General features: G+C 39.9%; 1 protein-coding gene across 3 annotated transcripts in view; it reads left to right on the top strand.

Moving 5' to 3' along the window:
* Positions 1 to 14,012, top strand: part of slit2 (slit homolog 2 (Drosophila)) — an 850,855-nt gene that overhangs the window by 362,320 nt on the left and 474,523 nt on the right. For all 3 annotated transcript variants that reach the window (XM_070870756.1, XM_070870755.1, XM_070870754.1), the window contains exons 7-9: positions 344 to 415; positions 1,864 to 2,027; positions 4,488 to 4,632. In XM_070870756.1, the coding sequence (XP_070726857.1) occupies positions 344 to 415; positions 1,864 to 2,027; positions 4,488 to 4,632 (381 nt within the window). The remainder of the gene's footprint in view (positions 1 to 343; positions 416 to 1,863; positions 2,028 to 4,487; positions 4,633 to 14,012) is intronic.

Raw genomic sequence — 14,012 nt, 5'->3', positions numbered from 1 at the left:
GAGCTGCTATCAGCATTTCAAAGTGAGATGCAATGCAATGCACAAGGGCTGTCAGTGTCAGTGGCTACCCTCTTCCTCCTTTTCAAAGCCCACATTCCCATTCTGTTACGAAGCACACAGTTGTGAATAATGATCTTACATCAAATACTTGGACTTCTCACAGAAGAAGTAGTTTGCTTGTAGTTCTTTGAACTGCCCACGGAAAGAGAATACATTTATTTCCCTATATCATTAGTCAGAGACTCACAACTACATCAACAACAAAAAACAATTAAAATGAATAATCAAATGTAACTAGTTTGATAATCTTGTGAAATTTGTGTTTTGCTTTTTTGTTTTACAGCACCCTTAACAATAACAACATTTCCCGACTCTCCGTCGCAAGCTTCAACCACATGCCCAGGCTTAGAACCTTGTAAGTAAAAAGAAAAGTGGTATTTTTAAGAAATATATATATATAAATATATATAAATATGTGTGTCTCGAACCGCAAGTACTGAAACATTATCTGAATTAGTGATATCTAAACAAAGCAATATACTAAATAACAAGATTCCAAGTGTGTAGCAAAATGCATACTTTGAAAATCTTTCCTGGTGTTTCATTTTCTTTGTAACTGCTTCTCAAAAAATATTTATGATAATAGGTGTAAAGACATTGGCTAGAGGTGAATTGGAGCTTGTGGAAATGTAAATACTGTAGATATTTGTTATCCAGTTTTTTTCATTTTATTTTTATAAAACACATGTCGCAGTGCTACCTTGAGAGGTCCCTGAACTGGAATTGCCATATTCCAAAGTACAGTATTTAATTAAAAGTAACTGTCTATCGAGTAATCTCCTGAATGGAAAATTAGCATGCTGGACAACATTCAGAGTTTCAATATCCATTAGGGTATATTTTGTTAGGATTGAATGCATTGACTAAAAGGTTCTGATGAAATGACATTACACAGTCAAAGCAGGATTCCAGACAGCAGCTTGATTTATAGCTTTTGTCATCCTTTATTTTACTTTGAAGAACATGAAAGCCAGTCTGAAGTAATTTGCCTAATTTAGGGGATACATTTGTCTGATATTTTATTAATGGCGAGGTGCTTTTTGCCTGTTGGATGGGAGCCATGTTCTTGTGAAGGTCCTGTCAGGGAAAGTAACTCACTTAATTTTCGCTCACTACCATTTGCGTCTTTTAATTTCGGAGATTGCATTGAGCACAGGTCCAGGGCCCGAAATCTGTTAATCCCTTTTCTGTGATTAAACAAAAAAGGAGGAAATCGGAAAAAAGGATATGAAAGGAGTGTTTTATATTGAGTTATTATTCTGTGTTGTTCAGCAGAAAATGAATGTCATTCGCTAAAAGGATTTTGGAGGCAGTTTCTATAGAGACTAATAATGGCAAGACTTATTGGTATTTTTAATTGGTAGCCAAAGCTTCTATTAGCATTATTTTTCTTGCTGACAGTATGTTACCACAGTGGTGCAATTTACTTCTTTTCCTTGTCTTTTGGTTAGAATTAAGCTTCTGAATTCCATAATTGGGTTTCTGGCTCTTAGGAGCTTGCTGAGCTCGTAATCCAGTCAAGGGGGGAAGCTTTGAATTGATTTTGTGACAACTGAGCCAACTTTTATTAATTAATTAATCTCTAGCTAAAAGGCTGCTGTCACACAAATGTTGCTTGAAAAAGAAAGGTGGAAGTATTGGAAATGGCCTTGTCAGGGAGCCTTAAATTTACAGATGAGACGAAAGGATTGATTCCTCATTTGCTCTCCTTATTACACTAACCATGGATCTCTGAAATTGTGTTGCTCACTCTCCTTTGTTCATTTAAATGTATCAATTTTGTTTCTTGCTTTTTAATTCCAGCCGACTCCATTCAAACAACCTGTACTGCGACTGCCATTTGGCCTGGCTTGCTGATTGGCTGCGGCAGCGCCCTCGGGTTGGACTTTACACTCAGTGTACGGGGCCTGGGCACCTGAGGGGCCACAATGTCGCTGAGGTACAAAAGAAGGAGTTTATTTGCTCTGGTAAGTGGAGAAAAAAAAGTATTGAAATAAAGATTGATCAAAACGCTTGTGTGTATTGTAAAAAGCTGGTCTTCGAATATTTTTTTAAAGTAGAGCTGACACTGTACAGATATGAGGTGCACACCAGCTACAGAAATAGTGAACAAATTATGACTTTTATTATTTAAGTGCTCAATAATGTGTATAATCATTCAAGTTTTTAATATACAGTCTAAAGTTTGAAATCACTAAATAGATCGTCTGGTAATATATGCATGTTCTTACTAACACGTAATTAGTAAACTGTTTTTTATTGAAAAAAACTGAAAATGAAATAAATGTAATAATGATAGGATATATAGTTCTGATAGGTTCACTAATTAATCAATTTTTTTACAGCTTAATACCTGCAGTGAGCTGAGATGTTTCAGAATATTTTAATAGTAATCATTATTATCTGTTTATAAACGCTTTTCCTCATAAATGTTTTCTTGAAATGGTAATTTTAGAGATATTGGTCTGACAAATGCAGCGATATCTCTTAGTGTGAAGTCTGTTGGTAAAAGTTTGTTGCTTTTTATTGCTTAGGTCTTTGGATGTATTGTGTCTCCGGAGAATAGGGATGTAAGGGGAAAGAGGGTCTCAATTATAGTTGCATTCCTTTTTAGCTTAGAAACAGATCAGGAAAAATGAACACCAAACACTCCTGGTGATGTTACAGCTGCTTTGAGACTTCTGTGTAGAGTGTGTTATGCATAGACTTTGCCTTCATTCAGATAGTGAAATGTCGCTCTTACCTTGCTTTCACACATTCACAGTGCACTTGTGCGACACTCCTGTGAGTGACTGCCTTGGGGTATTAGACATCCTTTCTTTTCATAAAGCCTAAAGATGCTTTTTATATTTCTTTTAAATCCAGCTGTAGAGCTCTAAGCACCCAAGAAAGCCACTAACTTTAATGGTTTACAATCTTTGCTAATCACCAGCGGTTTGTTGGAAGGACTAATTGCATGGTATTAATCTCATTGTGTTTTTATTATTTTTTTCCCCTGCTTTCCAGATGAGGATGAAGGCAAGTTTACTTCTGTTTTTGTATTCTACACTTCGTTAGATGTGGTGGGATTGCTATCTACTTTCCAGTGTTCTGTATGATCCGAAACATTTTTGGACAGTTCACTTGGGTCATTTTTAAGTTGCGTGTGTGCAACTTAAGTGCTAAATAATTGGGTTTATTTTCCTCATTCGTCACCAGTATCGTAAGACCTAGGATTTTTTGCCCAGTATAACACAAGAAAATTTTAGGGATGCAGTTCAATGAATTACACACAAATAATCCAGTGGAGGGGTTCGGGTCCACATCCTAACCCATGAAAGCAAAGCTTTCTGTTTATCATCTGAACCTGTGAGTTGGATTGTTGCTTTCTACTTCACTGAGATCTGCTGTTAATATTTAAAATATGTAAGAGATAATGCATTTCTTTAACATTCCATTGCCTTTTCATCTTGCATTTCTGTGGCCATTTGAACATATTTTGTATTACATAGCGACAAAATATGTTCTTGACTCAGAGTTGAGATAAAATTGAGCTCAGCATTTAGCCCCTGCAGTGGTACCAGATAATTGAATTATCTCCCACCTGGTTTAAATTACCCGAGTGTAGCCCCAGTTATTCCACGTCTACCCACCCACACACCTGATGTAGGCACACAGCCGGGACACGCCTGATGTAAAAGCAATGTGGATGGACTCTTGACAACACTTCTACCTCACCGTGCTACAGCAGGGCTATTTGTTTTTCTAAGTTAGTGTGAATATTCATTTACTCACCATCGAGCTTGTGCGCAGTTCTTATTGCTGCATTCTGTGTCTGTTAAGAGTGTAATTTTCAGGACTTGGCATTAGACTTTGTGCTCAACAGACTTACAATACTGTTGGAGCTAGTATTCATGTAGAAACATTATGTAGGTAAATAATTGCTGCATCCATTTAACCTGAGTGTGTTTCTTAATCAATATGAAATATTGTACTAGAAAAAGTAAATCTGTCCCACTGGGGTTGTATCTGAAATACTGATTATAATGTTTTATTCCTCTGTCCATCAGTAATATAAAATGCAAGCTACATGTTGTAAATGTGGCTATGTTTGTAGATTAACTTGTTTGTGTAAGTCATGTTTAAAGTTCCCACAGACTTTCGTCCATGAGTTTTTTTACACAGGTTCTTTCTGAACTATAGGGATAAAGTAGCCTTGCCTCATCCGCCTTAATTGATTAAAAAAAGTAGTCAGACATTATAATCTTATTTGAATGTTATTGTAATCATCCATTCACTTATGATTCAGCCGAGTACACTTGTTGAGACACTATGAAATGTTGTAACTCATTTGAAACTTGGCGTGTGAATTGTTGAATGCACTTTTAAAAAGGGAGAAATTCATAAGGTTTTCAATGATGTGATTGCTCTTTTTTTCGCTCCTGCAGGTCACCAGAGTTTAACAACACAGTCCTGCAGTGTCCATTCAAAATCTTGTCCAGCTGTCTGCACATGTAGCAACAGTATTGTGGATTGTCGTGGCAAGAGCCTAACTGAGATATCGAGTAACCTTCCTGAGAGCATCACTGAAATGTAAGTGTCTAGCTTCTTTACTCGTCTGACGTGTGGTCTGTGCAGTGTAGTTGCCTTGCAGTTATCTGACTGCTCAGTTAGGATCATTAAATGCTGTCATTTGTACTGCCATTGAGAGCTGAGGAATTCAAATATATTATCTTGCATATCAATTGCACAGCAAAGTAAAAAGGATAGCTTGATTAGTGGAGTCGCTCAATTATATCAGGTGGGCATGTGGGTCCAGAAAGCTGAATTGCATGTAGTCTTGACAACAGTTTTAACTTATTATCTAATATTTAAAGATATGTTTATTATATATTAAATGTGGTACATGGGACATGCAGTTTTATTGAAAACTCATTGGGGTAAATTTTGTTCTTCACTGCCTGGGCTGTAATCTAGTAAAGTGGATTGAAATCAATGGAATTAAAATGGGCGATCCATTCCCCTACCATACCACCCAGGCGGTGAAGACAAAAATCTCCTCATTGTAAGTACCTGCAGTACCTATGGCTCATAGATTTCATAACGATAGAGATTTTCAATGTTAAATGTGTCACACTGTGAGTCACACGATAGCTGCTATTTTATATCATTCTGAGATTGCTTAATCTGGCTGCGATTGCTCAAATTGTAGTCTGAAATTTTTTTCATCTGCCCTTTTTTGCTCAGTAATTGCAATTTCTAATATCTAAAATAAGGGTCTAAACAAAACACCAAAATGACATATTTCACACAGTACACTCCCCTGCTCCTGTTCAGATAAAATGTCACCCACGTATAGTATTGGGGCACTATCACAAAAACAAAATATTGCAGATGCTGGAAATCCAAAATAAACACAGACCAGATGCACTCCTGCTGAGAAAGCTTGCAGCATTGTCTGTGATATTTTTAAATTCCCAATCCAATACTCCATCAACAGATCAGCAGTTCCTGTTGCTCGGGAAATCAAAAGGCAGAATTCCACTGGCCAGAAATGGGCCTGACTCGGCCCACTGGCTGGGGATTGGACACCCCCTGCGTAGAACATTCTCAGAGCGCCTCAGTTACAGCGCAACCTTGATTTTAATCACTCCACCATTGGCAGCCATGCCTTCAGCTGCCGAGGCCTTAAGCTCTGGAATGCTCTCCCTAAACCTCCCTGCCTCTCTTTCCTCCTTTAAGATGTTCCTTAAAACCTACCTCTTTGACCAAGTTCATCTATCCTAATATCTCCTTATGAGGCTCGGTGTCAAATTTAGTTTGATAATGCTCCTGTGAAACGCCTTGTGACGTTTTACCCTGTTAAAGGTGCTATATAAATGCAGGTTGTTGTTGTTGACACCATTCCCAGCAATTGAACTGTACATATGGGATTAGAAAATCAACTCGTTTTAATCAGATGATACGAATTGTTATTCTACTGCAACATTGATAACCACCCTGTCCTTCCCTCCTCTTCCCACATTGGCCTCAATGTTGGCTGAGCCCGTTTTTCAGCGCACTTACCATAGTTGCACCGCTTATCTGTGTTCCGAGGTGTGCCGAAAAATGTTGTTGCCACTTTGGCCGCTGTCTGGTCTCTTCACTGCAGTCGCGCAACGTAGCCAGTCGAGTCGGGGGTGGAGCCTGCGTTCTGCGCCCAAAACTGCCGGGACGTCTGCACATGCGCAGTGGAGTTTGCTGGTGATGTCCGCGCATGAGCAGTAGCGCTGCGAGTTTGCAACAACAGTAGGTCTCTCTCACTTTCAGAGCGTGGCAATGGGCTCCATCAGGTAAAGTTCTCTACATTTATTCTGCCTGCTTTGTTGGGCTAGGGGCGGGCAGGAGAACTGATAGTGCTCCTGCCTGCCGGTGATTTCTATCAGTTTTCCTGCCTAGCCCTGGCCGAGTGGCCTCCAGGCTGTACTCAAAGAAAACCCAAAGGAAACCCTTTGAGCATGGCTGCTCACTAAAAGTATGGGACTGCTGAGTTTATTTACCCTCTAGTTTTATGACAGAGTATCTTGGTGAATTTGTTTGTGCATTAAGATAAAGGCTGAGGAATGGAATATCTTTTTCCTTTATGGAACTGGTTGCACTTACTACCGTCAGGTTGAGCAAATGTTTTTTGCAGTGTCGAGTTTCTATTTTTACGTAGCCTATCATTCGAGGTTCTGTTTGCAAGGTTTGGTGGATTGTAATGCTTGGTGGTTTAGGTGCAGGTCCTCTCCGCTTCCCGTCCCTAGCCCAGGCCCAATGGCCTCCGATTTATCTACCTGCGCCGATTTCTTTAACTCTCCGCAAGAGTTTTCTGAAGTGGCCACATACACTGGCTTAAGTATAAATGGAGTAACTATTAGCTGGCCAAAGTTGCCTAAATGGGCAGAATTGGTGTAGGTGGCTGGTGACGCCCCCTTTTGAGAAAAAAAAAAGGAACCTAAAAAAATCGTAACTAACTCAGTTACTCTGGTGCAAATTGATTGGGGAAAATGGGGATTTTTAAGTTACGCCAGAAAAACCAAGTTACTCTAAAAAAAACGGAGAAACTCCTGGCCAAAATTGAGCCCTATAGAGTGGCACCATTCCAGCCTCAGCAGAGTCTGGGGTTTGGAGGAGGGAAATGTTCTTAGGTGCTGATATTGCCAGAAAATATCTGTTTGCACTTGTAACTGGTAGAAGAATATCTTAAGGGAGGTGAATAATGCTTGCACAGGTCGAGAGGGAGGAATTCTGATAAGCTCTAGATTTTTTAGTACCTGTATGAGCCAATGTCATCTATTTTACTTCAGGCATGTAGTATCCTCTGTTTTGTGCATGCTGCAATATACGATTTTAAGACAGGACCCCGCGTCACTCCGATTTACTGTATTCCAATTCTTAACATTCACAATCAAATTAATTTACCATTGTGATTTATGTTTGTGTGATGAGAAAAGATTTTGTGTGATAAGAAATAGACTGGTTAGCCTGACATCAGTAGTGGGGAAAATGTTGGAATCAATTATTAAAGATGAAATAGCAGCGCATTTGGAAAGCAGTGACAGGATCGATCCAAGTCAGCATAGATTTATGAAAGGGAAATCATGCTTGACAAATCTTCTAGAATTTTTTGAGATGTAACTAGTAGAGTGGACAAGGGAGAACCAGTGGATGTGGTATATTTGGACTTTCAAAAGGCTTTTGACAAGGTCCCACACAAGAGATTGGTATGCAAAATTAAAGCACATGGTATTGGGGGTAATGTACTGACATGGATAGAGACCTGGTTGGCAGACAGGAAGCAGAGAGTCCGTATAAACGGGTCCTTTTCAGAATGGCAGGCAGTGACTAGTGGGGTGCCACAGGGCTCAGTGCTGGGACCCCAGTTATTAATGATTTAGATGAAGGAATTGAGTGTAATATCTCCAAGTTTGCAGATGACACTAAGCTGGGTGGCGGTGTGAGCTGTGAGGAGGCTGCAGGGTGACTTGGACAGGTTAGGTGAGTGGCCAAATGCATGGCAGATGCAGTATAATGTGCATAAATGTGAGGTTATCCACTTTGGTGGCAAAAACACAAAGGCAGAGTATTATCTGAATGGCGGCAGATTAGGAAAAGGGAAGGTGCAACGAGACCTGATTGTCATGGTACATCACTCATTGAAAGTTGGCATGCAGGTACAGCAGGCGGTGAAGAAGGCAAATGGTATGTTGGCCTTCATAGCTAGGGGATTTGAGTACAGGAGCGGGGAGGTCTTACTGCAGTTGTACAGGGCCTTGGTGAGACCTCTCCTGAATATTGTGTTCCGTTTTGGCCACCTAATCTGAGGAAGGATGTTCTTGCTATTGAGGGAGCAGCGAAGATTCACCAGACTGATTCCCGGGATGGCAGGACTGACACATGAGGAGAGACTGGATCGACTGGGCCTGTATTCACTGGTGTCTAGAAGGATGAGAGGGGATCTCATAGAAACATATAAAATTCTGACGGGACTGGACAGGTTAGATGCGGGTAGATTGTTCCCGATGTTGGGAAAGTCCAGAACCAGGGGACATAGTCTAAGAATAAGGGTAAGCCATTTAGGACTGAGATGAGGAGAAACTTCTTCACTCAGAGAGTTGTTAACCCATGGAATTCCCTACCGCAGAGAGTTGTTGATGCCAGTTCATTGGATATATTCAAGAGGGAGCTAGATATGGCCCTTACGACTGAAGGGATGAAGGGGTATGGAGAGAAAGCAGGAAAGGGGTACTGAGGTGAATGATCAGCCATGATCTTATTGAATGGTGGTGCAGGCTCGAAGGGCCGAATGGCCTACTCCTGCACCTATTTTCTATGTTTCTATGTAACAACAGTTTGAAGAAGTCAAGCAATTTAGCTTCAATAAATATGAGGAGACAGACGAGAAAGAAAGGCTTCTCAATGCATCGAGTAGCTAAAACTAGTAGGGCTTCTGAGAATTTTTCTTGAAGTGTTTAAAACAGAAAATAAGGTGATTAGGAAAATGTAATACATGAGATTGCTACTGATGTCCCTCTTTGATAGAGGAGAGCCAAGAACAAACAAACAATCTGACAGAAAAAATGAGAGGCTTAATTAGATTTCCTTTCACTTAAACTGGGAGAATCCCTCCCCTGGTGGTGCGAGTAGTGTGTAAATGATGTCTGGAGATGGATGAAATGCTTCTCAGATGCTCAGCTAGCTGAGCTTGTTAGTACAAAGAAAACAGTTGGTTACTGTCTATAGGTATGTACAATCACTTTGAGAAGTAAAGAAAATCCCTGAGTCCTCCTTGTCTCCCAACATTTCCCACTTTAGTGTCCCTTTGACCTTATACAATCTTGTCGTGAAACTCAATCAGGGATGACGACAAGTAAGTTACAGCTGCCATTCATTTGTCCACGAATGTGATTCTATTGTTAAATAGTCCATTAAAAAAAGATGGACGTAGGGGTGGAAATTATTGGCCCTGAAATTTCAGTCGGAGGCTTCTTTCGGACGAACGCCTCCAACCGGAGAATTTTTACGAATTTACCTGGTGGTCCTGGAGGAACCTGTGATTTTGGTGGGGAGGCCTTCTCTTCCTGCACTGTGGTCCTTGAGGTTCAGATACAGAAGGCACTGTCACATGTGACTGCACAACCAATCAGGTACAGTATTCCACAGCTTTCTCATTAATAGCAATGAGAACTCCCTATCTACGAGTTCTCATTGCTATTAATGAGGAAAAAAAACAAACACACTAAACACCATAATAAAAAATAAAATACACACCTCATACAATTAAAATTAATTGAAATTAAAGTTAATAAATGTCTTAGAAAAAAAAATCCGATTTTTAAAAAGTTTTTTTAATATGGTTTAAAATAAACTTATCGTAGAGGGCAGGGTTTTTTTTAACAATGAAATATGTTTTTTAAATTTTATTTTATTATGTTATTGTATGTTTTAAAACTCTTACGCCTGTAAAAGTCGGTTATTCGCCTGCTTTTATCAGACACAAGAGTTTTCAGGACAGTTGCTGGGCAAGATATGGATAAATACCGCAATCTTGCCCATGCGAATATCTTCGCTCCCGAGATACGGAGGATCTGTCAAGCTCAAAAGCCGGTTTTCAGCGCATGCGCATTGTGCGCTGAAAACCGGCTTTTGTGATGCCTTCCCGGGTCAGTACGCACTCGATACGGACCCGGGGAGGCCGAGATTTTCAGGCATTTATTCTGGTGCACAAAGGGTTTTCAAGCTTGACTCCAATAGCGAGGATTTATACCCGCATCTGTTAACATTTAAGTTTCAAATGCCTTTCATTGGCCTGGCGTGGAATCTACGTTAGTAATGTTTGAGAGATGACATGTACAATAGATACTACATTCAGCCAATCTCACTCATCTTTCCACAGTGACCCCCACACCACCCCCAATAACAGCATCTAACTGCCTGTTGAATGACGCTAGAGCTTTTATTTCCACTACACGACCCAGAAGATAATTCCACTTGTTAATCACTCTGGGAAGTAGTGCTTTCTTGAAGTCAGCTTTGAACTTCTCATCAGTGTATGTTTTGTTCCTTACCTTACAGTAATGGCTCAACTTGTTTAACTTGTAACTTTTCTATTTCACTTAGTATCTCATAAGGTCCCTTCTGTGCCCTGATTTGCTTTATTTCAAGACTTAAGAGTCCACATTGTTCTAACCTTTCCTCATAACTCAGGTCTCTGCCTTATTGTCCATCTCTGCACTTCTTCCAGGGCTTGGAAGTTTTCCTTGTGTCTTGATGACAAGAGTTTAATGTATTTTCAAGGGGCGTGCTGCCAAGAGCATTATATAGCTTCAGGCTCATTAGGGCAGGCTTTACTCCCGGCATGGAGTACTTATTAAGAATTTGGGCGAGGAGATCAGCCACCTCGCAGGATTTTCCATCCATTAAATCCTGCTGGCCTTTGCACCTGAATTCCCAACATGTACTCGCACAACAAAATACTCACTGTTGGGAATGGAAATGTGTAAACTCTTCCCTATACTCTACTGGTCTGGCAATATAGCTTTTCATTCTGCTTGCGTTGATGATTGCTGCTCTACAATGACTGAATATGTCAGTGTTAAGTCTCACTCTCAGATCTCTTTCAGCATCTCCCCTGGCTTGTTCTAAATGGTCTCTTTCTAAATGGTGTCCCTTATATTTTTCATTTATACATCGGGGCTTTCCAATGTCCACAGGCTGATCCTAATTGAAGCAGTCCAGTGCTATAAGTTATTTTCTCCTGTGGAATACTTGTGCGCAGTGCTGCTCTTACCAATGTTAGAAAGGTAAAAGTACTTTCTTGAGCAGTCCAAGTACTGGTGTCAAGCCAAACTGATAGTTTGATTTTGGTAATGAGGGTGGGTGAGAGGATGTAAAATGGCGACCATCAATTTGAGGGTAAAAAGTTATTTACAGTTCAGGATGATTCATTTAACCTAACTTCTACTGCTCTTGTGTATCCGTACCTGTGTACTAGTTATAGTTGCTCTCCATTTGGGTATTAAGAGGTAAATTTTTATCTTCAGTGCCTGGATGGAGCAAATCACCCGCCCATTATAGAACCCACCTGATTTTCATTTCATTGAGATCAATGGAGTGAAAATCAGATGGGTTACACAACAGGTGAGCAATGCACTCCATCAGATTACCACTCATGGTGAAGACAAAGATATGCCCCAATGTCTCTCATCCTCAGGTGTACAGTCTGTTCAGTACACTTGCACATCCAGGCCTGGAAGTTCCCAGTATCAAGGGCTGATTTGCCTGTATTTACTACTTTCCTTATCAAAAGCGCTGTGGCTGTTTCTACAGAATGAGATTACACCTGCATGTCAGGAATCTGTGGAAGTACTTTCAGCACAGAAGCAGTAATAAATCCCCAGCTGCTGATTAACAGTCTGCCTTCAGTTTGCTCACACATGCTTTTACAATTTACTGCGTAGAGCAGCTGGCAGAATGTGAACAAGTTGTTAGTTTGCAGCATGAAGTGTACAGATGTTGATCATCCAGGGTTTTAAAATGGACACTATATTTAATCTCTCTTATGGGACTGTGGGATTAAAAACACAGAAAGGTAGATGCTTAGACCTGACATGCTTTATGGGATTTACCAAAACAATAGAAAAATGTGTTTCGTAAGAGCTTAAGAAAAATAAAATTCCATATAATTTTTTCGCATCTGCAATGCAACCTTACTCTGAGTGCTTTACGGTACTGAACTATCGACCACAAACTCTTATCTCCATTCTGATGTAAATTCAATGCTTACATAGTAAGGAAAGTTTATTTTTAAAAGAGACTGTCTAGGGCCTGAAATTGCCTGAAAACTCATCGTGAACACACGTTACAAAGCCAAACCCTATCTTTATGTGAGTTTTCTTCATTCTAATTGACTGGATCATTTTAGCTGTTGTTCAGTAGCCACATGTGCTTAGCTGATGTGCCTACATCACAGCAGAGGGATGCAGCTGTGGCCCCCTTTGATTCATGCAGAATAAATCCACTTATCACAATGAAACTTTTCCCTCTACATATTCATTTACTTACTAGAGCTTTACATTGATATATAGAGAAAGGAAATAGCATTGCTTTCTTTCTGGTCACAAGGAACCTTTTATTCTTCTGTCAAATATAAGGACATTTCTTAATGTTATCTCTTGTCCTGAGGCCCATTTAAGATATGTGTGTTTAAAAAATAAATAGCCATATGTTCTGCAACAACCATCTTTCCAGGTCTCTAATATTGAAGCATTTTAGCTAAACCAACAATCTCATCCGCTCAGTCATTGTGAGTCTGCCCTGTCTCCTCTTGCGCTATTCCCGTTTCCTCCCATTTATCCTCTTCTGTAACCCTCCCCCTCATAGACTATTAGAACAGAAGGAGACCATTAGGCCCACAGAACCTGTGCCGGCTTTTTGAAAGAGTTTTCCGATTAGTCCCACTCCCCTGCTCGTTCACCATAGCCCTGCAAATATTTCCTTTTCAAGTATCTATCCAACTCCCTTTTTAACTTTATTATTGAATTTGCTTCCATTACCTTTTCAGCCAGTGCATTCTAGATCATAACAACTTACTGCATAAAAAGAATTCTCCTCATCCTCCCCCAAATTTTTTCCAATTACCTTAAATCTGTGTCCTCTGGTTACCAACCCTCCTGCCGGTGGAAACAGTTTCTCCCTATCTACTCTTATCAAAACCCATCATTGTGATGCTCTCTTTTAATCTCCTCCACTTTTTGTTATTCATGCTTTGGGTGGTCAATTCTTGTCATGTTAGCCAGTATTATGGGTTTGACAATCACACATGGAGCCTTTAATGTAAAAAAAATAGGAAATGCTGGGAATAGTTAGCAGGTCAGTAATCAGAGAATTAACAAGTTAAGGTTGCAGAAATGAAAAAGAATGCAGATGAAACACACAAACTTGGAAGTAGAATTACCTATAAAGTGTTTAAAAGGAAAACAGGAGATGGTTAAATGGTTGATGTGATTGTAACATGAGACACTAGGAAGAAGCATAATAAACCAAATAAATCTTCCATAATCCTCTTCTTTCCTATTGCCTATCTCTGTCAGGTTTACAATAGCTGTTTCTCTTTAGTGATTTATGGGTATAGTGTCCCAACACTGCCACTATATGTATCCCAACCCCTTCAGGCATGTTGAGTGTTTTGGTATCAATATGCTGCATGAAAATCAACATTGAAAGCAATATAGTTTAATACTGTGCAATTATGCTTCTTGCATGATGTGGATTAGTAATGAAAAATAAAATGACCTGTAGCAAGATTTAACTGAACACAATCCCAGGCAGGAATAGAATCAAGCTGGAGTTTCGTACTTGTGATTTGCTACATGATGAGTTCCTATTCTTGGCCCCATGCAGTCAAAGGGAGATACAGAGCTGAGGTAAGGTGCTGAAGGTGGAAAGTCCGA

The sequence above is a fragment of the Pristiophorus japonicus genome, chromosome 2, assembly GCF_044704955.1.
Source record: "Pristiophorus japonicus isolate sPriJap1 chromosome 2, sPriJap1.hap1, whole genome shotgun sequence".
Lineage (NCBI taxonomy): Eukaryota > Metazoa > Chordata > Chondrichthyes > Pristiophoridae > Pristiophorus > Pristiophorus japonicus.
The sequence above is the reverse complement of the archived record's forward strand: the minus strand, read 5'-3'. Positions and strand labels throughout refer to the sequence as shown.